This window comes from Clarias gariepinus, chromosome 3, assembly GCF_024256425.1.
Source record: "Clarias gariepinus isolate MV-2021 ecotype Netherlands chromosome 3, CGAR_prim_01v2, whole genome shotgun sequence".
Lineage (NCBI taxonomy): Eukaryota > Metazoa > Chordata > Actinopteri > Siluriformes > Clariidae > Clarias > Clarias gariepinus.
The window spans coordinates 7,612,847-7,639,177 of record NC_071102.1 but is presented as its reverse complement, the minus strand read 5'-3'; the positions used below and the strand labels follow the sequence as shown (position 1 = coordinate 7,639,177).

General features: G+C 37.6%; 1 protein-coding gene across 1 annotated transcript in view; it reads left to right on the top strand.

Moving 5' to 3' along the window:
- The first annotated feature begins 1,980 nt into the window (after positions 1-1,980).
- cd81a (CD81 molecule a) overlaps positions 1,981-26,331 on the top strand; it is a 28,388-nt gene continuing 4,037 nt past the window's right edge. The window contains exons 1-6 of the mRNA XM_053492327.1: positions 1,981-2,178; positions 10,153-10,267; positions 23,432-23,529; positions 25,225-25,299; positions 25,480-25,587; positions 26,147-26,239. Of these exons, the coding sequence (XP_053348302.1) occupies positions 2,113-2,178; positions 10,153-10,267; positions 23,432-23,529; positions 25,225-25,299; positions 25,480-25,587; positions 26,147-26,239 (555 nt within the window). The 5' untranslated portion in view covers positions 1,981-2,112. The remainder of the gene's footprint in view (positions 2,179-10,152; positions 10,268-23,431; positions 23,530-25,224; positions 25,300-25,479; positions 25,588-26,146; positions 26,240-26,331) is intronic.

Sequence of the window (26,331 nt, the reverse complement as noted above, 5' to 3'; positions counted from 1 at the left end):
TCTATCTTCTTTTGTATGGTAAAGTTGCCCTTTACTGAAGAACTTAGCTTACGTATTTAAACTTCAGTGTTAATATGTATATGTGATTTAAGCATAGCCTGTTTAAAGTATTTTTTTTTTACCTGGTAAATAGAGATTAGTTGCATAGTGGCTTAGTTGTTAGCACCTTGCAGCTGCAGGGTTGGGGCTCACACCTTGTGCTTGGTGGGTTTCCTCAGGAACTCCAGTCCAAAGACTTAATAATGCCTAACATTTTATCAAAAATTTAGATTATGTAAATATTTATAAATTAATATATAGACATATATTATAAATTAATAAATATACACTATATTGTTACACTGTTGATACACTCTTGCAGCAAACAGGAAGGTCTTAATATTCTGATAAGTATTTCATTAAGAAACAACAGTTCACCTAATTTCACATTTAATATATCCTGAATCTGTAACTGAATGGACGATAAACGGAGACTTGTGAGTCTATTGTGAATCCATTAGTATCGCCCCTGCACATACATTATATTTGGATAACAGCACATTCCTTCACGAATTATCACTTGTTAAATGTGATATTAAATGTTGCTGAAAATGATGGGTAAATAAGCCATTGCTTTTTGTATTTTTTAGGAGCTAAAAGCAAAAGCTGTTATCTTTAACTATTTCACCATTATAACCACTTTTTTTATTTTACTTTAACATTTTTTTAAATTAAAGAATTACAACTATTTATAAAACATTTAATACAACAAGAAGATTTTGTTAGCACTGTGGCCTTTTAACTTCAGGGACCAGGGTTCAATTCCTGTCTCATGGTCTTCCGTGCTGTGTGGGTTTCCTCTGGGTACTCTGGTTTCCTCCCATAGTCCAAAGGTTAGATTAACTGTCATTAGTCTTTTGGCTGCGCCGCCACAGCGGACCACCCGATTGCACACAACTTGGCACAGATTTTACACTGCATGTCCTTTTATCTGGGTTTGGGACTGGCACTCAATCCAGTGGCTGGGGTTTGGGCATTGGGTGGGAACTGAACCCAGATTGCACCAGGATGGCAGGCGTGAAACCTACCTCCAAGCCACCAATCCCTTATGTGGATTAGATTAATTGGCATTCTCCAATTGCCAGTGGTGTGTGTGTGTGCAGCTCAATGGATTAGCACCCTGTCCAGGGTGTACCCTTCCTCATGTCATAAGGCTCCTGGCATAGGCTCCAGACCACTCCATGACCCTATATACAGGATAAAGCAACCATATATATATAGACATTGCTCTATATATAAGTTCTGACTTAACTTTAATTTTTCAACCAGCAAGTTTTTTTTCTTCTCCCAAAAGATAATAAGACAACGTACAAAAGGCATCATTGTAAAAAAAAAAAAAGTCTCAGCTTTTATTTACATTTAAACAAAAAGTGGCATGTCCAAAATTATATATATGTATTGCTACTGTGACGTCAACACAGCTCACAACCTCAAACGTCTCAATACATTGCTACTGTGACGTCAATCTAGCACACAACCTCCTCTAACGTGTCATGGAAGCAGCAACAAAGCAGTAGCAACCATTTAACAGAAAACACCAGAATCACCAAGCACATCACATTTCCCCCTCGTGGTTTTCAGGGTAGATGGTTTTCCTTTAAGGGTTTTCTGTTTAATCATTCACAAGAGTGGGCCAACTCGCATTAGAAAACGTGAAAGTATTTCAAGCTCAGGTTGACTATAGGGAGCAAACAGCTCACAGATACCAAGTCTAATGGATTGATTGTGTGTCCCCTAACATGTTAAACCCTTTGGTCATGTCAGGATCGTTTAAGTAAAGACACTGGCAATAAGCAGAAGCTATATTTGCTGAGGGAGATTGAGGGTTTGAGCACACAGACGCCATGATTTTTTTTTTTTTTTGGACTGTCCCACTTGCCCAGGAGGAGGAGGGGGAGCTGGGTGTTGCCCACGCTTTTCTCCAGAGCAACACGCACACGCGTACACCAGGCGGCCCACAAATCCGAGTGTTCTCTTTGCGTTCATCATCAGTCTGATCGACACACACACTACTCTACATCCGCACTTTTCTCGCCTGTTCAAAGGGAAACCGACGCATAAAAAACTGCAACCATGGGAGTGGAAGGCTGCACCAAATGCATCAAATATATGCTGTTTTTCTTCAACTTCATCTTCTGGGTGAGAGCATGTTATATATTTATTATTTCTTTTTAATAACAGATTGTGTGCGCGTGCGCGCGTTGTCTCGCATTAGAGCACCAGCATCGCTGTCTGTTCTATTTACCCAAACAATACCTTTCCCTTCCATAGCCCTAGCATTGTACAAGTATAATTGGATTTGTGGATATCGATCAAATCAGGTCACGTGTTCTGTGTAATTCGAATAAGGAGTAGGTTATAAAGCCGCTATAACGCGCGACACCGCAATACCTAGACGTGAGGGCGATGTAGTGTAGTACGGTACAGTAGGTTTTGAGAGTTTACAGCGCGAACTGAGATACAAAATAACGGAGTAGTTCTATATATAGCTGTAAGTAACATAATAACAAGCCTGATGTGCAGCAGAGTGGAACAGTGTGCATTTATTTTTCCAGTTCCATAAATTGATTGTTTATTTACTTTAAGTTAGTAAACAAGAAGTGGATTCAGCCTTAAGATTGGGAATTCATCAAATGCAAGGAGAAAGATCAAAGCGTCTGTAAATAAACATGGGATGGGCTTTAAATTTTTAAATGTTACACATAAAGATACATTGTATCCACAGTATATTAGTGTAGGGCGAAGAACCTTGGGGATAAGATTATTAGGGTGAGGGTTTTAAAACACTCTTTCTCTCTCCCTCTTTCTTTCTCACTCACACACACACACACCAAAAAAAAAGAAACATCAGGAATTTCAAGCAAAGAAAAACTGTGGTTGGTTGGATAGGTGTTTTATGTATAGTTTATCTAACCTTAAACTAATAAAATGGTACAAACTGTAAGCTTTTCATCCCATTCTGACAAGTGCAAGATGATGTTCAAGCATGTGTTTTCAACAGACTTCCTATTTTGTGCAAGGCGACATAAACACATATTTCCTTAAACGTGTGTTGAAATTAAGTGCCACATAAATGCTGTGGCGCGCGTGTGTGTGTGTGTGTGTGGCCTGAACAAGTTTTAAGAATTAACCAACCATTAACCAGTTTCAGCACGTACCTTTAATTCATAATAAGCTGACTGATTGTGACCAGATGTTCTGTCTAAAGGGTTATGAATCATCAGTGGGACTGTGGAAAATAACCAAACACATGAAAAAAGGCCTCAGAGTGTGAGGCAGTTTTTCCACACACAGATTTAACCCAGGATGGAGCTTTAAACTGAACGCCAGTGTTTTTAAAGATTCAGCTTTTTTTTTTAACTTTAAAATAGGTTTTATGTGTGGCATGAACACCAGTGCTTACTGGAAAAAAAAAACATAGGTTCTTCCCAAAAAGTGTTGTGGAATTAGCTGAAACCACACATACTTATGCACACACTTTGCAAGAAAGAGACAAAAAGCCTTGTGGTATTGGCAGCTCTTTATGCGATTGTACATTTATTTATCGCTTCAGTGCATCGCATTGTATAATTGTGCCCATCAGTCTAGACCATTAATGGATTTCGTTCATTTATCTTTTATCTGCACTTTCTCCCTAAGGGAAACTTGAGAATGATAGTGGCTAAAGAGATTTGTTTGATCTTTTATTTCAAATGCACAACAGGTGGATAAGATTTTCTTGTAGACATATACAGTACAACCAGAATTCATAGACCAAAAAACACACATACACATTTAAGCACAAAAATAAACCTTCCTCAGAATTCAAAACATTATAGAATCATTATGTTAAAACCACAGATAGGTTCTTAAGCTTGAAATTAGATGAGTAATTTTAAGGTGTGGTTTGATTGGAATTTTAGTGGAGTGGTTTGGGACTTAGCGCTGAAATGCCAGAGATTCTACAAACCTGTATCAGTGAGTCACTGGGTAGAAATAGCCTTCACTGTAACTCTGCCAGGGAGGAGGAGAAGTCCTAGAGGGGAGTGTCTAACAAAACCCATCAAACTCATTATAGACGGCACTTCCCAGAATGCAGAGGGTATCCAAGAAAGCACTGCAACAGAACGCCCTGTACGTTATGTATGGGTCTTTTAGTCCATTTTATATCTGATAAAAATGTTTTTGTGCCAGTTCATGGCTGTTGTAATAGTATTGATTGTACAACAGCATCACAAGGCATGCACATATGTCTATAAGATTGCTATAACTTTTATAAGAATTTTGGTAAAAAGTTGTAATCTAGCCTATTAGGTTGTGTTATTTCTAATGCAGAATTCAATTTATTTAAAATAGAAATTACCATTTTTTTATTTTATCACATTTAATTTTGAAAGTATCTACTTTAATGGTACTGCACTCTGAATAAAGAAAGGATATCAGGCTTCCCACTATATATTAGGGAATGCAGTTGTAGGACTAAGGCTGACTCACAGCTGTCTGTTTTTAGGTTACAGTTGAACCTTTTTTAAACCCAGGGTGAATTTAGAGGCCAGAAAACCTACAGTACACATAAAAGCAGTGGTTTTGCTTTAAAAGAGCTCAGGATGTGCTAAAAAAAATATGATTGGCTGGATTGGCTTTTATATTTTACATGGCCAGCATAGAGTTGTGGCCAACAGAGAGAGACTGTACTTACCACAAAGGCACGCCCTATACAGTATACAGTATATTATATATAATTTATATCATTATTTGTGTGCCAATTTATGTATCTCCACACTGACTCCAAAATCTGCTTGTATTTATATATATATATATATATATATATATATATATATATATATATATATATATTGTATTTATATTTTATTTATATTTGCATTTGCAGTGGTTAAATTTTGTCATTTCTCTATATTTCTACAGGTTGTGCGCTGTATTAACTATTTACACAGTGACAGGCAGCACACCATCCTGTGTGATTATTTAAAATTGTATTAAATCTAAAAAAAATAATAAACGAAATCATGATACTTATAGAATTGCATAACAAATTGAATAGACACCTAGGCATCGTGCTATCGTATCGGGTGGTCCTTGGTGATTCCCAATCCTAATAGAGAGAGAGAGAGAGAGAGAGAGAGAGAAACTAAAACGTATTCAAATCCTTTAATTCCTTTTTGTATGAGCTAGTAGCTTACATGGAAACAGTGTTTCCGGAACTCGTGTCAGTTAAAAGTATAAATGTTATGTAACACGTTTGTGAAAACAACACTTAAATGTGAAAATGAACTCAAGCATTACAACGGCCAACGAAAAAAGGAACATGCAACATTCATCATTCTTTTTGATCACAGGGTGTTAAAATTATTTAAAAAACACGTAATTTTGCGGTCTTATAAATATAATTCTGGTGTGAATAACTTCCCTTGCATTCCCCTTGCCACAGCTACTATGTGGTTTATATATTATAGGCCGTATTTATTTGTGGCTCAGGTTGTTCTCTCATGTTCACTAAACATGCTATGGGTGTTGCTTCTTTCTGGCTTGTTGTCAGTTACCATGGTTTTATTACTAGTCTCTTTGCTGTGGTATGGTCACACGGATGACCTAGCTGACTACAGACCACCCATTTGACCACAAATTAGATGGCATCCTGCTGAAAATGAGATGCCTTGCCCATTTTAACTAGAGATCAAGTGCATTCCCGCAAAAATAGAAATTTGCTAGAGAAGTTTCTTGTGAACAAAGGTAGTAGCCTATGTGGTTCGATCTTAAACAATTTTGTATCAAATTCTGCAGAAAGTCTTGACTAGGAACTATGCAATAAAAATCTACAATAGAGGAAAGAAGGAGCATACCACCAGACTTTTCTTCTTATTTTAAAAACTTTGACATCACTCTTCCCACCTACTTGCCTGCATGACTTTTGGCCACTTTGCCTGACATGGGTGTTACTGCGAGTGTGTGGTAATGGGATGTTATTACAGGTGTGTTATTTAGTGGTTACGAAATTGATACGCTAAAGTTTAAATCTAAACCTTAGAAACCAAAGGGGTGAGGAATAGTATGGTCTTGGAGGTATTTTAAGCTCAGGGCCAGCTGGCAGTTTAAAGAAATGTCAGGCTAGAGAAATGCTTCCTCCATCTTGTTTAGAGATTGAGATTTATACTCACAGCTTACACTTACGGCTTTCTCCTTTTCTCCGGGGAAGCTGCTCCAAAGCATAGTACTGGAGTTAGCTCGCTGACAAAATCAGTACTGGTCGAGTTTTCTTACTTCCACTTAGAGATCAAGCATATATCGCACCACCTTATTGCAGCATCTCATATTAGATGTAAGATATGAGATCCATCTGTCAACCAGCCTTCACCTTGCAGGAAAGGTTTTATTCCCGATGGACTTACTAAAATAAATAATGCATAAGTGAAGTCATTATCTCTCAGTTTACCATTAATGACCCTTCTGTATTGACAAAGACATTAAAAAAAACCCACACATCCATGCACTGCTTCCCTGGGTGTGGAATGGATGTGTGTTTGACTGTAGTAGCTTCAAATTGAAGTCAGGACACACTTTTATTTTATTGCACACTTCTATATGATATGGATGTAATAGCGCCGTTCTTTACAGCATGCTTATACTTATACTTATAGCATCAACTTACTTGATCATGGTGGTGCATTTTAGTTGCTTAGAGCTATATAATGCATTTAATTGCCTTAAAGCTATATAAAAGGTTTTTTTGGAAACCTTTATTCAGCTCTACAATTTCACAAGCATCCTTCTAAAAAAGCAAGAGAAAATTTAAAAAAATATTTAAAGCATTCTATAATGGTATATGCATAAATTATGTACATTTCAGCATTTGGCAGACACCCTTATCCAGAGTGACTTACGATTTTTATCTCATTATACTGTAAAGGTGGGCCATTTATATGGATACACCTTAATAAAATGGGAATGGTTGGTGATATTAACTTCCTGTTTGTGGCACATTAGTATATTTGAGGGGGAAAACTTTTCAAGATGGGTGGTGACCATGTTGGCCATTTTGAAGTCGGCCGTTTTGGATTCAACGTTTGTTTTTTCAATAGGAAGAGGGTCATGTGACACATCAAACTTATTGGGAATTTCGCACTAATAAAATGTCTTCAATGTGCTGCCCATTTTGTTGGATTGTCAATGCAACCCTCTTCTTCCACTCTTCACACACTAATAGCTAACACATTTATAGCACATTTTATAAGTGGTAAGAAACTTGTAAATAACTCATGAAAGAATGCAGTTATAAAACCAAGCACACCATTGTTTTTCTTGTGAAATTCCCAATGAGTTTGATGTGTCACATGACCCTCTACCTATTGAAAAAACAAAAGTTGGATCCAAAATGGCCGACTTTAAAATGGCCACCATGGTCACCACCCATCTTGAGAAGTTTTCCCCCTCACATATACTAATGTGCCACAAACAGGAAGTTAATCTCACCACCCATTCCCATTTTATTAAGGTGTATCCATATAAATGGCCCACCCTGTACATCTGAGCAGTTGAGGGTTAAGGGCCTTGCTCAAGGGCCCAACAAATATTCGAGAGAGAGAGAGAAAGAGAGAGAGAGAGAGAGTGATGGTAAAAACATAATTTAAAAGTTGTGATTGGGATTGGAGGACAAATTATGATATCATAAGATAATTTGAGCTTTTAGATAATGTTCAGAGGTTTACGTTCCATCACATGACTTGTTCACTGTAAGTGTATACCTCAGCCTTTTTGCAGTCTGCTCCACAGCCGTTATTAAGGTTTGCCCAGTATGTACGATTACGCCTACAGCTAGGGTTTCGTTTGAGCAGCAGGCGGGTGTTTGGTGGTGTGCATGTATGGGTGTGTGTGTCTGTTTGTGTGAGTCCATATGTGTGAAGTATGGGATGTCATGATGCCTTTAAAAGCACCACCATGCAGAGATAGTTGAAGTGTAAATAAGAGAATATTCCAGATAGTGCTGCACAATTAATCACAGACAAAACGAAATCACAATATGGACCTGTGCAGTTATTTACTCGCAAAAGGCAGCAATTTATTCTGGGTAATATTCTCAGAGTCGGGAATTCATGTAGAGTTTGTCAATAATTGAGGTATTTGTAAAAAAAAAATTTTTATATATATATTTTGAGGTGATAAATATGGACAAACATTAAACTCATAATGAGTACATTTGTATAAATGTCTTTAGAAATAAAGTACAGTTAAACACTGTTAAAATAGTAAACGCAGTATTTGTCAAAATAACAAATAAAGTTATGAATATAATAATAATTTTAATAAATTTAAATAATTAAATAATTTTTTAATTTTTTTTTTTTTTTTATAAAATTTTTTTTTTGGTTCCTGTTGAACATGCTGTTACTTCTACTGTATATACTCATAGACTTGACTGTTGTTGTTGTTGTTGTTGTTGTGACTAACAGTGAAACAAGCACCAGAAACTCCCTCATCTTTATTAGGCATCATGGTTAAATGAGCAAATAATTAAGCATGCATTTCTGAAGATGAGTGTATTTCTCAGTAGGCATTGTCTTTACTCGGTCACTGAGCAACGGGTTGCCTGTGCGCTGGAATGGAGCAAAATGGAGGGCTGGCGAGCGTGGGGGAGGGTGGGTGTATAAGAGAGTCTCTATAACAGTTCCACAGACACTTACTCGGACGATTTCAAACTCGTAGAGAAGTGGTTGAACTTTATCCCTCTCCGGGGACAGCAATCTGGTATGGCAGCAGTTCAGATTACAGGAATGAATCACTTTCATTAGCTCTGATACTTTGCCTCTTTCTAGAGAAACACTTTCCAAAGTTTTAGCATTCTTCCAAAGGGAACACATTTCTCAGAAAAAGTAGTCATACTTTAGATATGGGGAAAAAATTAAACTTTCAAAACATGTAACCCTCTTCATTTTTGTTTGGTTGTGTTTAAACAACATTAAAACATGCTAACCCTGGGATTAACGTTAAAGCCCTAGGATGGGGGAAACCTTGTCTTCCCACCATGTTTCTCATGGTTCATATGGCACATAAGAGCGGGAAAATCCCTTTAGATTTGACCAGTGCGTGGATAACTTTCATTGTTTAGCTGTTCACAGATGTGTGTTTGAGTAGGAGAGACAGACATAGGGAGGAGGAGGAGGTCAGGGTCAGTAACGGGGGAACTTGCTCAATCCTATAATGAGGTGGGCAGAACGCAAGAGAACAGAATTCTTTTTTTTAATGTAGCAGCTCTTTGTTTTCTGAGCTGTTAGCTAAGCCCCTGAACTGTTCTGGAATTCCTGCTGTAAACCGAAACTCCTCCCATTCCCAGTTCAGTGCTGAGACTGGTGTGCTTGGATCTCCCCTCACTTACTCAGCTAGTTAGCACCCGCTGGGGTCTGGACTGTCTCTGATCTCCTTTATTTGTGTCCTGCATTCCTCCACAGTGTCTGTACTCTCATGACGAGGTCCAGCTGCCCCAGCAGTGTACAGCCCTGACTCGATGTGACAGTGATTTATTTGGAAACAGAGGCCCCTTTCCCGCTACTAATAGCCCCCTGCCCTACAATACCACTCATTGTAGTGAAACTTTAAAATTATCTGATGGAGAACGACTGACCTTTGCTTTTTTTTTTTTTTTTTTTGGTTTTATCCCTTAATAAGGATGTCCTACCTACAACATTGTCCATTTTGTGCTCCTTTGGCTCAAAGCAGAATTTTCCATTTTGCTCTCGAAAGCACAGGGATCTCTTAAATTGAGGAGAAATGCAGAGGGTGTGTTAAATGTTTGTTCAGGTTCATAAGTTTGTTCACAGATGTTTTTCCTTGTTTATTTGAAGTTTAGCAAGAATTCAAATGGAAAGGAAGATGACAGCAGAACAGGGGGATCACTGGGTCACTCAAACCTGCTGACAGAAATATACCAGTATAGCAGATTGTTTTTATTCTTTAGGAAGAAATCTCGGAAAGGTCTGTGAAAGGTCACGTTTAGAAGTTGTCAACGTTGCTGGTTCCATTCTTATAGGCAAGCTGAACTTTAAACTTTGACCCATGTCCACTGTTAAGGAATGACTTTGACAGAGGATGGTTGTCTATTTCTCTCTCCTTCTCTTTATTTAGCTGGCTGGATGTGTAATCCTGGGCGTCTCTCTGTGGCTCCGCCATGACGAAAAAACCAGCAGCCTGATGGGGCTCAAGTTTGAAGAAGAACAAGCACCCAACACCTTCTACATCAGTAAGAATTCTTGTATTTTCATTGTATCACTATCATCCTAATTAAAAACCATAGTACTTCTTTTAACTCCTCCTTTCTTCTCCTCCCTCTTCTCTGTACCCTCTGGGTTTTCCATCCATCTTTTACGAAGCAGATTTGTTGTAGTTACTGGTCCTAGAGATGCGCATAACATCAACATGCTGTGGTTTATAGCATTGTGCTTCAGTTTTTAGGGAACCGTATGTAACTTTCTCACAATTGATCAAGCCACCATTTAGACTCTGACAATAAAGAACATTTAAGAAAGCCTAGGAACATTCTGTTGGAAGCCACACACACCTTTTGATTGTACTTGTCTTGGCACATTGCAGAGGTTCATCTGGCAGTGACATTAAGAATTTCCATTGTGTTACACAACTGAACACATACTAAATTCACATCCTAAATGTACAACCAATTCATGAGACATCTTATAAAGGTTCCTGATTTGTTTTAAAAGATTTGGTTTATTTGGGAACTGCCTGCTTTTGTAGGTAAAAAAGGAAAATTACACCACGGACCTGTGCAGACAGGCATAATCATAGCCGCTGCATGTTTCTTTGTCCCATTATGACTGCTTTCCTTTATTCAACACCAGATTTGTGTTCATAATCTTTTTATTTTAAGCCAAGGAGACTAAACATCATGGGCTACTTTAAGTTTGTGAATGCTCCATAGGTGGACTGTCCCACCACACTCCATTTCATTCTCTGTGGGAAAATATTTGTTTGTTCAGGAGCACCGTACATCTGTTTAACAGCAGAAGTAAAAAAAAAAGAAAAGAAAAAGCATGTGATTGCGAAACAGCATGTCCATGACACTCATGTGAAAGAAATGAAACTCAGCACTGGGTATTTAAATGGCAACTTAAAATGGAAGTCTTGACTGTATAAAAGTTGTGTTGATATAAACTTTGCACATCATTATGATTTATTATAGGTTGGAATGATGATCACATAGATGATTATTTCAGCTGTTGGTAGTCAGTTTGTTTGACCTATATATAAGTATTTACTCGAGTGTTTTAAAAAGATCCTATGTGGGTGACTGCAGAATGACCCTGTACAATGTGGTGTTTGTGGCCACAGAGGCAGCCAAGCTAGTGTGATAAACATATTATAAGCAAAACATACAGCAAGTGGATTAAAAATAAGACATGAAAGCATAGTAGAATGTTTTAATCATTATTGCCCCTATTTGCTTTTATTATGAATCTTTTTTTGGCATTGTGGTGTATGGGTTGGCACTATGGCCTTGCATCTATAGGGTCAAAGGTTCAAGACAAGCCACGAGTCTGTGTGTGTGGAATTTGTATGCTCGACATGGGTTTCCTTTAGGTACTCTGGTTTATTCCCACTGTAAAGACATACAAATTAGGCACATTCCCTGTAGTGTGTATGCTTGTGTCCCCTGCCACCCTCATCCAGGGTGTATCTGAGTCCCCTTGAATAGGCTCTGTAAAATGATAAGCAGTATAGAAAGTGATTAAAGGATTACAATTTTTATGTTTATATTTTCAAATGGTACAAAAGTATATGTTTGCACTAAATAGAGAATAAACTCAGTTTGTGTTATTCTGAAGCATTAGATTATGGTCAGGTGGTCTCATAAGACAGTGCACTCAGAGGGCATTGGTGGTTGCCAAGTGGTAGCCTTTTCGGCTGCAATGTTGAAGGCCTGGGTTTGGAACTTAACCCTATCCCCTGGATTTAGCACATACTTAGTGCTGGTCCCAAGCCTGGATAAATGGGAGGGTTGTGTTAGGAAGGGCATCTGGCATAAAACCTGTGCCAAGTCGAATGTGCTGTGGCGACCCCTTAATGTGAGCAGCCAAAAGAACAACACGTCAGTTCCACTAACTAGTTGATTCTAAACAAATTGTAAATTGTTTTACACATACTTATCACCTACAGTATATTATAAAGTTTGTGTTACCAAACCCCTTACTGTAACTCAACAATATAAAATATTCTTACATAAGAGATAAAACACTGTCTTATCCGATCTTTTCTTCTCCAGATAAAAACATGCCATGTTAAGATTATATTTTATTATTATTATTATTAGCTTTGATTTATTAGTTTTGTTTGGGAAAAGAACAAATTACATGTATCTGATAAGGATACAATTTTGCTTAGATATAAGGATACAATTTTGCTCAAGCCTGTAAAAGTTTGTTTGTGCTAGCTGATGTGTTTCCTTCATCAGGATATCCTCTAACCTTTGGGTTCCTCTCCAGAAATGCGTAAGGCTGTCCGGGGGTGGGTTTAACCTTGCGTCAATCATTACAAAATCATCTACATTTCATCATTGCCTTACACAAGTCAGGGTTCCGTGGCATTTTTTATTTTACTGTTGCTGTGTCTGGGTTTTTTTTTTTGTTTTGGCCCTAGATTTTAATGCAATGAAACATATTTGTACATAAGATCTTGGATGATTATCCTTTTAAACAGCATTAGTTCATGAATTGAAGGCTGTTAGCTGAGTAAGTAAAACTTGCTAGCAAGTTGCATGAAAATCACTTGTTAAGCTAGTTATTTTGTTTTCGGCAGTGTTAGGAAGTTTTTAAATATATTTCAAACTTGGGGCTAAAGTTCTGGTTTTCCATTCATTTTAGTGTTGAGTATTTTATGACCATGTGCCTGCAAGAAGGAACAGCAAGTCATGTGTCAGATGTTGAAAATGAAGAACTGATAAGGACCAAGCTAACTGACTTTTTCCCTTATAAAATATATAGGAATTAAAAAAAACATCTTACAGTGAACACGCCCTTTCTGTCCCATGACTGTGTATTTTTTCCAGACTGATGAAATATTTCCACCAACATCAGCTTTTTCATAGTTTCATCAAACCATACTTCAAAAAAACTCTGAGGTACTCCGAGGTTCACTTTTTATTTCCCTCCTACACGTCCTACCCTTTCTTTCGTTGCTGTGTTTTGGAGGAATCTTGGCATAGTTATCAGAGCCTTCCAGCATGATTACATTTCCTGCCTTATGGAAAACTCCATTCCACACACAGACTCAAATGCAAACCCAAGTCTTGTTAATTGTAACAAAGTGTAAAAAGTCTTGGGCAAAGAGGATCTGTGTGTTTTTTCTCCCCTTTTAGCTTCCTCTTTTTATTGGGAATAAAAGGATTGGTTGAAAACTGAACCCCTCTATTTTCAGCATCCTGAATTATCTCTATTGTGCACATTTAGAACAGCTCTGGTTGCTGAAAGGGGGAGCTGAGAAAGAAGGACTTGTCTAAGTTTTTTTTAAGAAAATGTTAAATTCCCCAGTGAGTCACTCAAGGTATTTCCTGAACATTTAAGCCTTGTAATAGCACCACTGTGACTCAGAAAGTCATGGGTGTGGTTCATATGCTGTAAATGGAAAGCATAGACCCTAGGTAGTTCACACTACTATCTGTGAATCAGCTGTTGAAGTAACAGCACATTCATATCCCCAATATCTGCAAAGTAGTTTAACCAGGCCTTGACCTGTTAACCCTTAGGCTCCAGTGTGCACATGGGGACACAGCACCTATTGTGGAACTCAGCGGGTGACTGCGCTGATGTCTGGGAACAGCTGCAGCTCACACACTAGAGAAATGGGCGGGAATGCAGGGCTAATTGTAGTTCAACCAAATATGTATATGGGGCCTGGGAAAACCTTTTTTGATGTTCTGAAAATTACAAGTGTTTCTGAACCTAAGTATGTTTCTCTTTTGCCCATATCTTAACCACAAGTAAAGGTCTAGCATTTTAATTTCTGGTTACCCCTAAAAGTAAAAAAGAAGAAAATTGTATACAAAGATTTAGTTCGAGTTACTCTAAAATATGCCAAATCTGCCTCTACATTTGTCAAGTAAATCTGATGTACTTTAAACCAGTGTTATGGCCTGATTTTAAACTATTACAATTTTATTGGTAATTTTATTGATAAAAAAATTCTCTTTTCTATTTACTCTCAAAATTTAGATACAAGCATCGTCAGTGTCTCTTCACTCAGCTGAATTTCGTTAATGCTGAAATAGATGCGGAAGTAATTACAAAATAACTAATATATTAGGTCATTTAATGAGCTGTACTAATGCAGAAATGTGCAATGAAGGTTGCACCATTTGAATACTAAGAGTCCCTATTTGTGGATATTAATATTAAATATACCGAAAACCATTATGATAACTTATGTGGTCACACAAAAAAGAGTTTTTCAGCTTTGTGTCTATAGCATCTACCATATGCTAGAGAGAGGCCATGGAAATAAGCTATTTTAACTGACGTTGGAATTATTCCTGGTTAAGATGATACTTCAGGTGCTGCTTTTTCCTGGGTTAGCTTCATTGAGATTTTGAGGTTTACAGATGCATCACCTCTTTCTCATGTGCCTGTAGATTTGTCATCTTCGGTGCCATGCCGAGAAATGGACTAACAAGTGAATACACCCATCCTGGTTCATTATGGTCTATAATGTGAATGTATTCTCTGTGAGCATATTCGCAAAACAAAATAAAGAGCATTGAGCTGGCTCCAGGGCAGAAACCCAACTGAGTTTGCATTAGGGTAAGAAAAGCCAGACCTGTATGTTAGAATAATTCATCTGTGTCGAGAACCATCTCAACATGTAATCCTATTACACAGACAAACAATATTAGTATCCGTAACCAGTTCACAAAGGCCATGAAGACTGTAGGACGTGAGTACATGAGTACACTTACAAAAACCTCCAGGTGATAGAGGTTTCATGGTATTACATAGTAACTGTAAGTTTCTTGTTACAGTCAAGCAAAGTTTACACACAGTACACAGACAATAACACAAAGGAAGCCACATCTTTTGCATAGATTTGTTTGCCTCTGTACTGTATGGCACAAATGTCAATGGTGTATTGCAAATACAAGTAGTTTCCCCCTTTTTTTATAAGCAAATAATCAAACATATGGTTATATTTAGGCTGACTATTTTGTTGAGTGTTAATTTTCCTTTTCTTTTTTTCGGGAATATGCCAAAACAGATATAAGACAGATTATGTAATAGGAAAGTCTAGACTCTGGAGTATGCCTCATTAGGCCAGGGGCAGTTTTTCTGCGTGATAACCAACCAAGTAAAACCCTTCAGTTGATTTGTTTAGGTGATGAAAAATATTTGTTCGTTGTATATTTATCACATACACGCAAGGATTAACATTAAAATCACCTAGGCTTTAGGTTCCCCTTGTGCGACCATGGCAGTTCTGGCCTCTCGGGGTGTATCTCTTTGGGTTCTCTAGGGGTGTGCTGATGTTTAGCACTAGGACGTTTTCCGGGGATTCTTTGGGTGCTGCGTGTTACTCTGTGGGGCTGCCATGGATGTCTGACGCATTCCATGGCCTTCTTGTCTGGCACATTCCATGGATGTTCAGTTGGAATGGGATCTGGAGAATTTGGTGGCCCAGGTCGATCACCTTGAACTCTTTGCCTGCTAAGCCCCATACGTGGCTGGCTGTGATGCACTAGGTGTTTTGTTACCTTTCTGCCAAGGCCAGCGTTGACTATTGGGTGCTCAAGATCCTGTCACCAATGTACTGGTATGTAATTAATAATAAATTAAGACAAGATAAAGACAAGATGGGATTAAAAACATCTCCCATCAGGTTTACAGTGACCATGTACTTGATTATGATTTTTCCATTGTACTCCTCAAAACAATGATTTTACTAAGGAAAAACACATCAGCTCAGGGTTATGTTTGGTTAGTCTTGCATGCACAGAATCTAGAGAAACCAAGCCTAGTTGGGGTGACTCAATTATCCCTAATGGGAGGAGAGTGATATATCCATAGAAACCAAATTACATGAGTGCTCCTGCTTTGTTAATGTCTCAGTCCAGCATGCATGAGAACCTCTTAGAGGAAGAATTCATACATCAGGCTAATGGGCTTCCTAAGCATTAGGCGTGAATTTCCATTCATAAATCTGTGTGAAATATTGCTTTTATGAATTTAAAAGCAAGTCTTAATTAATATCACAACCTAAACTCTATCCAAATAAATGATCATGTGAGAGATTTTTTGTGATAATTTTTCATGCACAATGCATGTTTAGGTATGTAAACCTAGACGGATGGCCTCATAAGTATGAGCAAGAAATTGAGCAAAACTGGAATGTATTGTGTAGTGTCTACTTAGTTGTGAAATGTGACCTTCTTCAGAAGTGCAGCTTGGAAAGTGTTACTCTTGGGTTATGTGATGTGTGAACGTAAAATGTGCAAGTCATGTTTGGGTTTACCGCTAACATATGGCACAATATTATATCACAACAATTGAAGGAAATTCCATGAGTTTAAGTGAAGAACATGAACCATTCACTCAGTCACTCACCTTCTATACCCCTTTATCCTGTATTCAGGGTCGCAGGGGCCTGGAGCCTATCCCTGGACAGGGTGCCAATCCATCGCAGGGCACACACACACACTCACACACTTATTCACACACTACGGGCAATTTTTTGGGAACGCCAATGAGTCTAACCTGCATATCTTTGGACTGTGGGAGGAAACTGGAGTATTTATCATGATAACTATATCAGATTGTCTTACATCCAGCACAAATATACATGTTAAAGGGAACATTTCAACAATTGGATGTTAGCAAATTATACCATAATCATTTTATAAATTTTATAAATAATGAAATAAACTTCAAATCTCATCAAAGTGAAATGAACCCATTTATTCACTCATGAAGATAAAGAGTGATTTTGTTGTGTGAAGTCTTGCAGATTTGAACTTTAACTACTTCTAATTGTTTGCTGCAAATACTCATAAAGTATAGTTATGAGGTTATACCAAGAGATCCTATAATAACAGCATAATAAGCCAACTGAATAGAGGAAGAGCATTAACGTAAACCTGAGTTACTCCAGAGGAGCGTTAGTAGAACCCACAGTGAGTGTCTTTAAGCATGGGTGTGGCCCTGTTGTGGTTCTCAAGGCTCTGCAGTAGCAGAAACGGCAGTTTTCCTAAGAACGACAGAATCAGGGAGGTTGATCCAAATGTGTTTAGACAATTTAGTTTGATTATTCTGGACGAAATGATGCAGGAGCTCTTATCAGCATTCTGGATTTTATTCTTATGGCCTTTTAATCTTATTTATTTAGGATTTGTAAAAAAATGGCATTTATTTTTAAAGAATATAGAATTACTAAGTATCTAAAATATATTATATAGTACTATCTAAAAGAAGGTAAGATTTTAAAATGGTCAAAAAATATGAAATATAGTACTCAGTCTGTGTTTGGTGTATGAGATGCTTATATAAGCCTAAACCATACGGTTTAAAAATTGCCACTTTCATTTGACCCTTCAAAACTCTGCATGAAAAGGAAGAAAATGAATCACCCCCTTTTTCTGCTACTAGTCATTTCCTGTGACACACTCAGAGCTGTACTGTAAGTCACACCTACTAAGTCATAAGTCATACACTGTAAGCCATAGGTCACGCGCTAGTAGATCCATTGATGTAAAACCCTGATCATTCAGTATATTCAGGTAGTCAGCTGAATTCATTTTTGGGGAACAATATATCTGACCAACTGAAGCAACCTCAGAACATAACTCTAGTCGTAATGGGAGCATCAGTCCATTCGCCTGAAGACTTTGGAAGACTCCACTATCCTTCTAGGTTTTAATAATTTGTTATACAGTTCTTAACCCCATTGTAATCATTTCAGCCATCACCCTATTTATTTTTTTTTGCTTGATGCAGGCCAGTATTTTGACCCTTCCAAACCATCTTTGTCACAACCACATGATATGTCTTCTCACCGCATCAGTTAGGGTTAAATAACTTGTTGCCAGCTGAGACATGTTAATCACTGCAGTAATTATTTAGTGAAAGACTCATACCTATGTGTTTAATTAAATCTGGGTGGCTGGGTAATGTGTGTATACACATACACACACACAAACACACACACACACACATTTACTATCCAGTCATCTCACAGTAGTCCCTTCCCTAACGTTTCCTGTTTAAGCGGAAAGAATGTCCCTGCCTGTGCCACTCTTCCACTAATTGTGTAAACAGATGTGTCTGTAAAATGAGTCTTCTGGGGTTATTGAGTCATACCGTCCAACTCCAGTCCAATACATCGAAACCCATCAAGAGCCTTCTCAATATCTCCATGACCAAGCTTCGTAACCATGGTGTTTATCATCTTTTGGTCTCTGTGATGCCAGATAAGGACCTCAGTTCTCACATCAAGACATGATTTGCTGTAATGCAGAAAAGGGCTGGTGAAGGATTTTTGTAAACCTTCAGTATGTCTTTGTTTAACATTCACCTGCTCTGTTTGTGATGATTCCCTAGGAGGTTTAGTTGTAAATCCCCATGCTGGTAAATAGGGTAAGAGGTTACCCACAGGAAACCCCATAAAAAATTTTTTAAAAACACAGAAACATCCTGTGAAATTATGGCAAACTAATATTTTGGATAAACTGGACAGTTTTTATGATTACAGAAGCACTTCTCATTTTAAACAATATATAGTAAAAGGTTAAAGGTTAACAGTTGTGGTCCCAGCTAATTGGGTAGTGTTATGTATGCTATGTCAGTGTTTTGAACACCAGAATGTCAGAAAACCTTCTGTAACAGAGCGACATCATGTGTAGCGTATTTAATCTTTAGCGTTTTTAAAACGGCCTCTTTGCAAGCCATGCAGGGCGTCATTATTATATTGCTTTAATTGAATCTGAGAAGTGAAAGGCTCACGTAAGGGTTCGGTTTTAAGAGCTTTTAAAGGAGGCGAGAGGAAAAGTGCATTTGTGGATGACTGCCAAAGCAGGCAGAAAGACCACACCTGTTTGAAAATTGCAGAACAAGATCAGTCTGCTTAATACGCCGGATGCCTGTATCACGTTATGTCGATTTATTTTGATTTATTTATGTCCGTACCTGGTCACTTGTTGAATTTAAGACTTAAGCACCAAACCCGCGTTAATATTACGACCAGGACAAAGTGCTTTTGTCAGGCTGTAATGCTCGCTCTTCATATTGGGCCTGTGATGTAATAAAGTACTGTAGATGGAATGAGAATGCCAGGTTATTCACATCTGGAAGCTCACTGGACTTTGGGTCAAAGGTCAGGACAGTTAATCTTGAACACCAGCCATAGTGGGGTCACACAAACCCACATCCTCTCTAAATTCTATTCGAAGGAAGTCAGCTTCTTTAAATTTGTACACAAACTCCATCAGCAGCTTAACCAAAGGGAAGTGTGTGTATACATGTGTGCCTACACAAAGGAACACTTTTCCTCAACGATCTCTGTTTTACTTCTGCTTATCACGACATACATCTTCAGCCCTGTGAATTATTACCACGGTGGGTTAAAGTAAAGGCAGAAGTTAAACGCTGTTTTCATATAAGCACAACATGGTTATATTTGGGTTTTGACTCAGTCAAGAGGGAAACACCCACGTGTAGCGGTATATTACATTACCAGTACAGTATAATCAGTAGAAGATGTGGAGAGTAACTATTCTGTCCAAAAGAGGACAGGGAAAAAAAATGCAAACAGGAAGGGGAAATATGTCATTATGCTTAAATTATACCCAACAAGGCCAAGGTCTGTAGGGCTGGACCCATGAGGGAGAGAATACCGCCTGTCTAACTCTCTTTGAAAAAAAAAGAATAATAATAAGGCACCATTTCTAAAGTGAGCATGTCCTTCATTGTAGGCAGGAAGTTTGTCAGTATAGAATCTTAAACAAAAGTTTTACATTTTTCTTCCCACTAACATCCAAATGCGTTTTTTATTAAAATAAACCTTATATAAACCTTGTCTGTGGTATAATTAATAATACCGTAAGTACTTGTTTGTAGATCAACTGGAGTAAAGACGTAATGGTGTACTTCACGTCACAGAAGAAAAACATAAAACCCATAAAACTCTGGTGTTAAAGAAAAAGGCAAGAGGAAAATTCCTTTTATCCCCCCTAGTAATGGCCCCTGTTTTCTGGCTAAAAAAGCCTGCAAATCTCTCTTTCTCTCTCTCACTCTCTCTCTGCCTGCTTCACATCATCCCTTTCCACTGAGGTTGTGCTACACCCCATCTGTTTGTGTTTAAAGTCAGTAGAGTGTACACTGTCTGCTCTTTTTCTTTTTCCTTTTTCCTTTTTAGGGAGCTTCTGTCACTTCTTTGGCTTTGACACTCTTTCGTTCTTCCTACACTTTATTATATATATATTTTTTTATTTTCGTTCATTCTTAACCACTTTTCCAGTGTCCTCATTCTTTAGAGCTAATGGTGCCTTGGGGTTTTTATTTTATTAGTTTCTATTTTCCACACTTTGTTTATGTTTGGTATTCTCGCAACATGCCACACCCTGCTCTATGTCTCGTGCTCTCTTTCTCCCTCTTATTCTTCTTCTTTCTGCCTTCCTGATTGAACAGTGTTGTATGCTTTTTCCTCTTTGAAAGATTCTTTTTTTTTAACTTCTCCATGGCAGGGAGCCAGGCATCTGCTTTAAAAAAAAAAAAAAAAAGTAATCAAGAATAGCAGCTGCATTTGGCATGATTTTTGTGTGTGTGTGTGTGTGTGTGTGTGTGCTCTCCCTACCCCCCATGCCACACAAGGACCATTTATTGACTTTGAGGAAAGGGCCCCAACAATCACCAAGTTCTTGTGTTTTTAGTTACTCACTCAAATCCGCTATACTGTTTATCCTTGATCAAACAAAAAGGAAATGTTTTTACCCTCCTTTTTTCTTTTTTTGCATGCTCACTTTGCTTGGTCACACATGCAGCAAGATCGAGGCGTCTTTTGTCTTTATATTTATGCTCACAAATCTAGTTGGAAGAATGTTGCAGTTATAATCTGTACCCCTGGGTAAATCATTGACTTTGTGTTTTATTTTGTAATTTCTGATATTATAGACTGCATACCTGATGACTAAGAAAAAATCAGTGCGTTTGTATCACTGTGTAATACATGAGTATGTTACAATAACATTGATGAATCCCCAAACTGTTTATATGAAGGAGTTGTTGCATATTGGAGATAAAGTTGTAGGCGTGTGGTCGTTTCAGCCAATGCACACTCAAGATTCACAAAGGCAAAGTACGGTAAGGGCAACGTGTATAATGAATGTTTGATTAGCGTGATCTCCCATTGCATTTAAGAAGTGTATTGGCAAAATTTAAATCTGTTCCTTAACTTAAAAGCTATACAATACCTAACCAAATTTGCTATCATGAAAATATAAAAAAACACCCTGATTTGCTTATCGTGCACTCTCTTTAGAAGTGTATAAAATTATTAACTGACGTAGTGAAAAGACCTGTTGACTGCCAATTGAGCGAATTCAAGTAGCTAACTCAATGGTGAGCTTTTGTCCTTGTGAGCAGCCTGGTTCTGATATAAACAGGACGCTGTGTCTCCGATAAATGCGAGAAAGATACAGAATGTGCAGGGAGAAAGAAGCAGAGTAAATAAGGGTTGATGCATTGAGAGAGAGTGACAGAGAGAGAAAGAGAGAGAGAGAGTAAGAGTGGTAGATCGCATTGTCCAGCTGATCAGCATGCCAGGCACGCAGCACTTGCCCTGAGTGTGTCTCAGTGAGCTGTGGGCTGATGGCTGTCTGTGCTGTATGCCAGATACACAACACAATTAAGCTTCCATCCTTCATCCTTCCATCAATTTCCCCCAAACGCCTTTATGCACCAGCCATCTAGACGTTGCACAGACCTTTTCGAACCTAAGGACCCAAAATCCAATTATCCCCTTAGATGACTGAAAGTTAGAGGTAGTATAAAGATGTTAACCTGTCTCCTGCCCTCTCCCTGTGCCTTGTTTTTTACGTTATTAAATATTGTGCACGTGAAAATTGGGATTGGAGGATGGCAATGGATGGATGATATGAGAGAGAAAGAAGCAGAAAAAAAAAGGCCTGAAAGAGCTTTAGGATCCGGGAAACTCTCAACTCCTAAGTGATAATCTCTTGTCTGAACATATGTGGGTAACTGTTTTTCCATACAGTACTCTGATGCAGTACTTTGAGGCTTTTACACTGTGCATTGAAGATTGAAGAGAAAGGAGTGGTGGTGGGAGGGGGGGGGGATCTTTTATCTTCATATTAAATTGCTTTGCTTTTTTTTTCACGCTTGCAGTTTAGACTGTATTTCTTGAGGAACCGAGGAACACGAGCTGGGGGATGATCTTAACTTGTTTTTGTACTTTTTAAATGAGCCTTATAAAGCACACATCGGATCATGTTCTTAAATGTTTATGCGTTCATTTACCAGGCCGAATGATTTACAGCGTTAAGGTATTTTTCTAGTTTTTCTCAGGTCTGGACATGGTTGCCATGGTTACAGCACCTAGTGCAAGTGCCAAGCCTCTGTAAACAGACTGAGATGTTGGAAATGTGGTTAAATTTCTTTTTTTTCCCTTTTTTCCTTTTCTTTTTTTCCTCTCACCATTAACACACACAGACACACACACACACACACAGCCCCTGCATTTTCTAACATGTCATATAAATATACATCAACCAGAAATAACATTTTGTTTGTCTTTGTTTTATATTGGGAGGGAAAGTAAAAGAAATAAGGAAGTGGTAATGCGAATGCTTGCAAATATGCACACTCACTTGACTTGTGTGTAAATAAAATCACTCACACTCTCCCACCTGGTGGTCATAGTCGAGTACTACACTCTCCACACTGTTGACTGTATCTATGAACTCAAATGCTTGTGAGAGCCACACATGACTTTATCTGGTATACCTAAGTTATATGTGATTCAGCACATATGACAATTTTTATTTATTTATTTATATATAAATGTATAACTTTCTGTAGCTACTTTGTCAAATATATTTCAATTTGATTGACGTAAAACATAAATGACGTTGGAGCAAGCAAAAAATTGGTGACATTTGAGGAAACTAGACCTTCTAGACATTATACTGTAGAGCCTGAAAAACATTATATAATAGATGATCATTTCAGACTGAAGTGCTGAAGCACGACTTTGAGAATTTTTATGGAAATGGAAAAAAACACCCCCACTCAAAAATTCAATCGTAGAACATAACCACTAAAATGTTCTGGGTTTAAAAAAAAAAAAAAAAGAAAGAAAGAAATCACTATTATTGACCTGCTTTCTTTCCCTGCTGTAGGTGTCTACATCCTGATTGCTGTTGGTGCTGTGATGATGTTTGTTGGGTTCCTCGGTTGCTATGGCGCCATCCAGGAGTCTCAGTGCTTGCTGGGAACTGTGAGTCACTCAATATCCAGTCAGTTTTTTCATCATTTTCCTTACTCGGAGAGATCAAACTGCTTTCACACTTTACTTCTTAGTTTTTCACTTTTTCCTTTTTCTCTAAGAAATATTTCAGTTAGTTAGAACATGTGCTGCGAAAAAATTACTTTAACAAAGGTCATGATCTGGACGCAAGCTGGGGGAATTCACCATGGCACATGCACACTCGTATTTACATTTCGGGTAGCAAATGCATACCTAATTTTCCATAAAACATCCCCTAACAATATATATTTTTAAATTGTATATCACTACAAAGTGACGTACAAGATGTTTCATTAAACGGCTAACTGCATTAAACTCCAAAAATTAAATTACATGGTATTACAAACACATGACCATTATTTGCCATAATTGTTGCCAGAACACATAATTTTAAACTGTCTGGTTTTCACATAAATAAATTTTTAGTTAATATATGATCTTTAACCTCATGCCACTATTGGCTGATGGTCATGAAAAGACAATCTTTAATGGTCAGATATAACAGCACCGCAGTCATGTGCCTGTTTCTAAAATGCACATTATACAAAATGCTGCCCTCCAAAATCAACATTCAAACCCTGGAACCCTGAAGTCAACAGAGCTGATATTCTAAATGTGACTGTCCATCACATACATAGTGTAATGTCCTTATATTTTGGCTACATAGTCTCTTAAGAATTTAGAAATATTTTCACCCGTATTAATTTTTATTAATGCTGCATGTGGAAGGATGTGTGTTGGTGAAGCAAAATATCTGGTTAAATAAACAAATCATAATCTGTTGATAATAAATGAAGTTTGTGGAACCCTTGTATAAAAGCAGTATCACACTCAAGGTCATGATGTTGTGCTGGATATCAGCACTGCTGTGATATCTTTAGTACCCTGTGCCTATGAACGCATCACATCCATTTGAATAAGCAGCACAATAGAACTCCCTTTTGTATGATATTGCTTAAGAAAAAAAAAGGAAACTGTGCGTTTTAAAAAATCAGCCGTAGCTGTAGCCTGCTTTGGTCAGATTTAACATGCAGTATAGAGTGACTTCCCACAAAGTTCAAATTTTTTAAATGAAATGTACATTTTTCTTTTACTACATTCTGCGATGCTATTTTTATAAATTTATATAATAGTTACACGCAGTGGTCGACAAATGTAATTTTACTTGATCTTCCAGTAAACCAGTATCTAAGGAACCTGCACCTGAATGTACAGTAGAGTGCAAAGACTGTACTGTAAGATATCAGAATAATTAATTTGAATATTAAATATTAAATATTAATAAATATTTAATTTGTAAGTAAAATAATGTCAGGTTGAAAGGAAATGCTCATAATATAGCTGGTTTTTCAGTGAGGTTACTAAAAGAGCTACTGGGCTAGCCAGTAAATGCACATTTTTTTACTTTTTCACAATAACATACTGTAACTTTCGTGCATAGCAACAATTCAGTTATTTTGATACTTGAAATGTCAGATACTTGATGGACCATATTAAAAATGGAAATGTGAAATCGCAACTGTATGAAAGCAGTAGATTTTTCATGGTTACTTATCATGAATAAAATTTTACTGTAGCTGTTGGAGCTTTAAGCGCAGGTAGGGTGATGTATGTGAAAATGTAGAAAACACTGTACGTTATCACTCTGATTTCTCTCCCTCGCAGTTCTTCGCCTGCCTGGTTATCCTGTTTGCCTGTGAGGTTGCTGCTGGTATCTTGGGATTTATCCACAAAGACAAGGTGATTGGAAATTTTGATAATGTATATACTTTATGTACATTTTCTAAATGCATTTCCCATGAACATGTTGGTTCCAAGCACTAATTTAATGTAATCTAAATCTATGCCTTCTTTACTTTACATGCACAGTTTGCGGATCTCCAGCAAGTTTGAGACCTTATCATTCTTTACTTCTTGCAGGTTTATAAAGAAATGACCGGCTTCTATGACTCTGTGCATCAACGAGCCACGGGCCAGGGTGAGAAGAAAGAGGCTGCGGCAGCCGTCCTGAAGGTCTTCCACGAGACTGTGAGTTCACCCAATGTCACGTCTTACATATGCATGTAAGACCTCAAAGTAAAATAAACATTTTTACTGATCAGGAGATTATAACAGAAGTTTGGTGTTACAGGGGTTTGTAATTATACAAAAAATAAATAAACAAGCAAACAAATATATTTCATGATATTTTATATTGTGGAGTAGTTTAGCATGAAGTGGGGACTATATGTCCATATCCTCCAGCCTTTTGCAATTTTGTTTAAAAGGCTGTTTATTACTTCAGATCATTTAAGAAACAAGGAACATGGATTTGTCATATACCCCTTTTTGCACTTACTTATGCTTTATTTGATTAAAAAAGAAAAGTAAACTGCTGCACTCCTATCAGTATTCCATACATATAACTCTCAAAAGTGTGTGCATGGGTGCACATTTACATACAAATCCACACACCCACGATTTTTATTAATACATAAGTAAAATATTAAGTCATGTGACATGTTATGTACTTGCCAGTCCTTACGTATGCACCAAACGCTATTTGACATATTGATCTTATGTAATATATTATTTCTTTACCTTTTAGCTGCAATGCTGTGGCAGGACTAGCTTTGAGGCAACTTTAAGTGGCCTTAAAGATGATGTGTGCCCAAAAGCAGAAGGGAAGTGGATCCAAGAGGTAAACCCAGTCTATACGCATACCATTTTTCTCATTAGGCTTTTACTTAAAATAAATCACTCTGAAAGTCTCTCAACTAGTTTAGTTAGTGT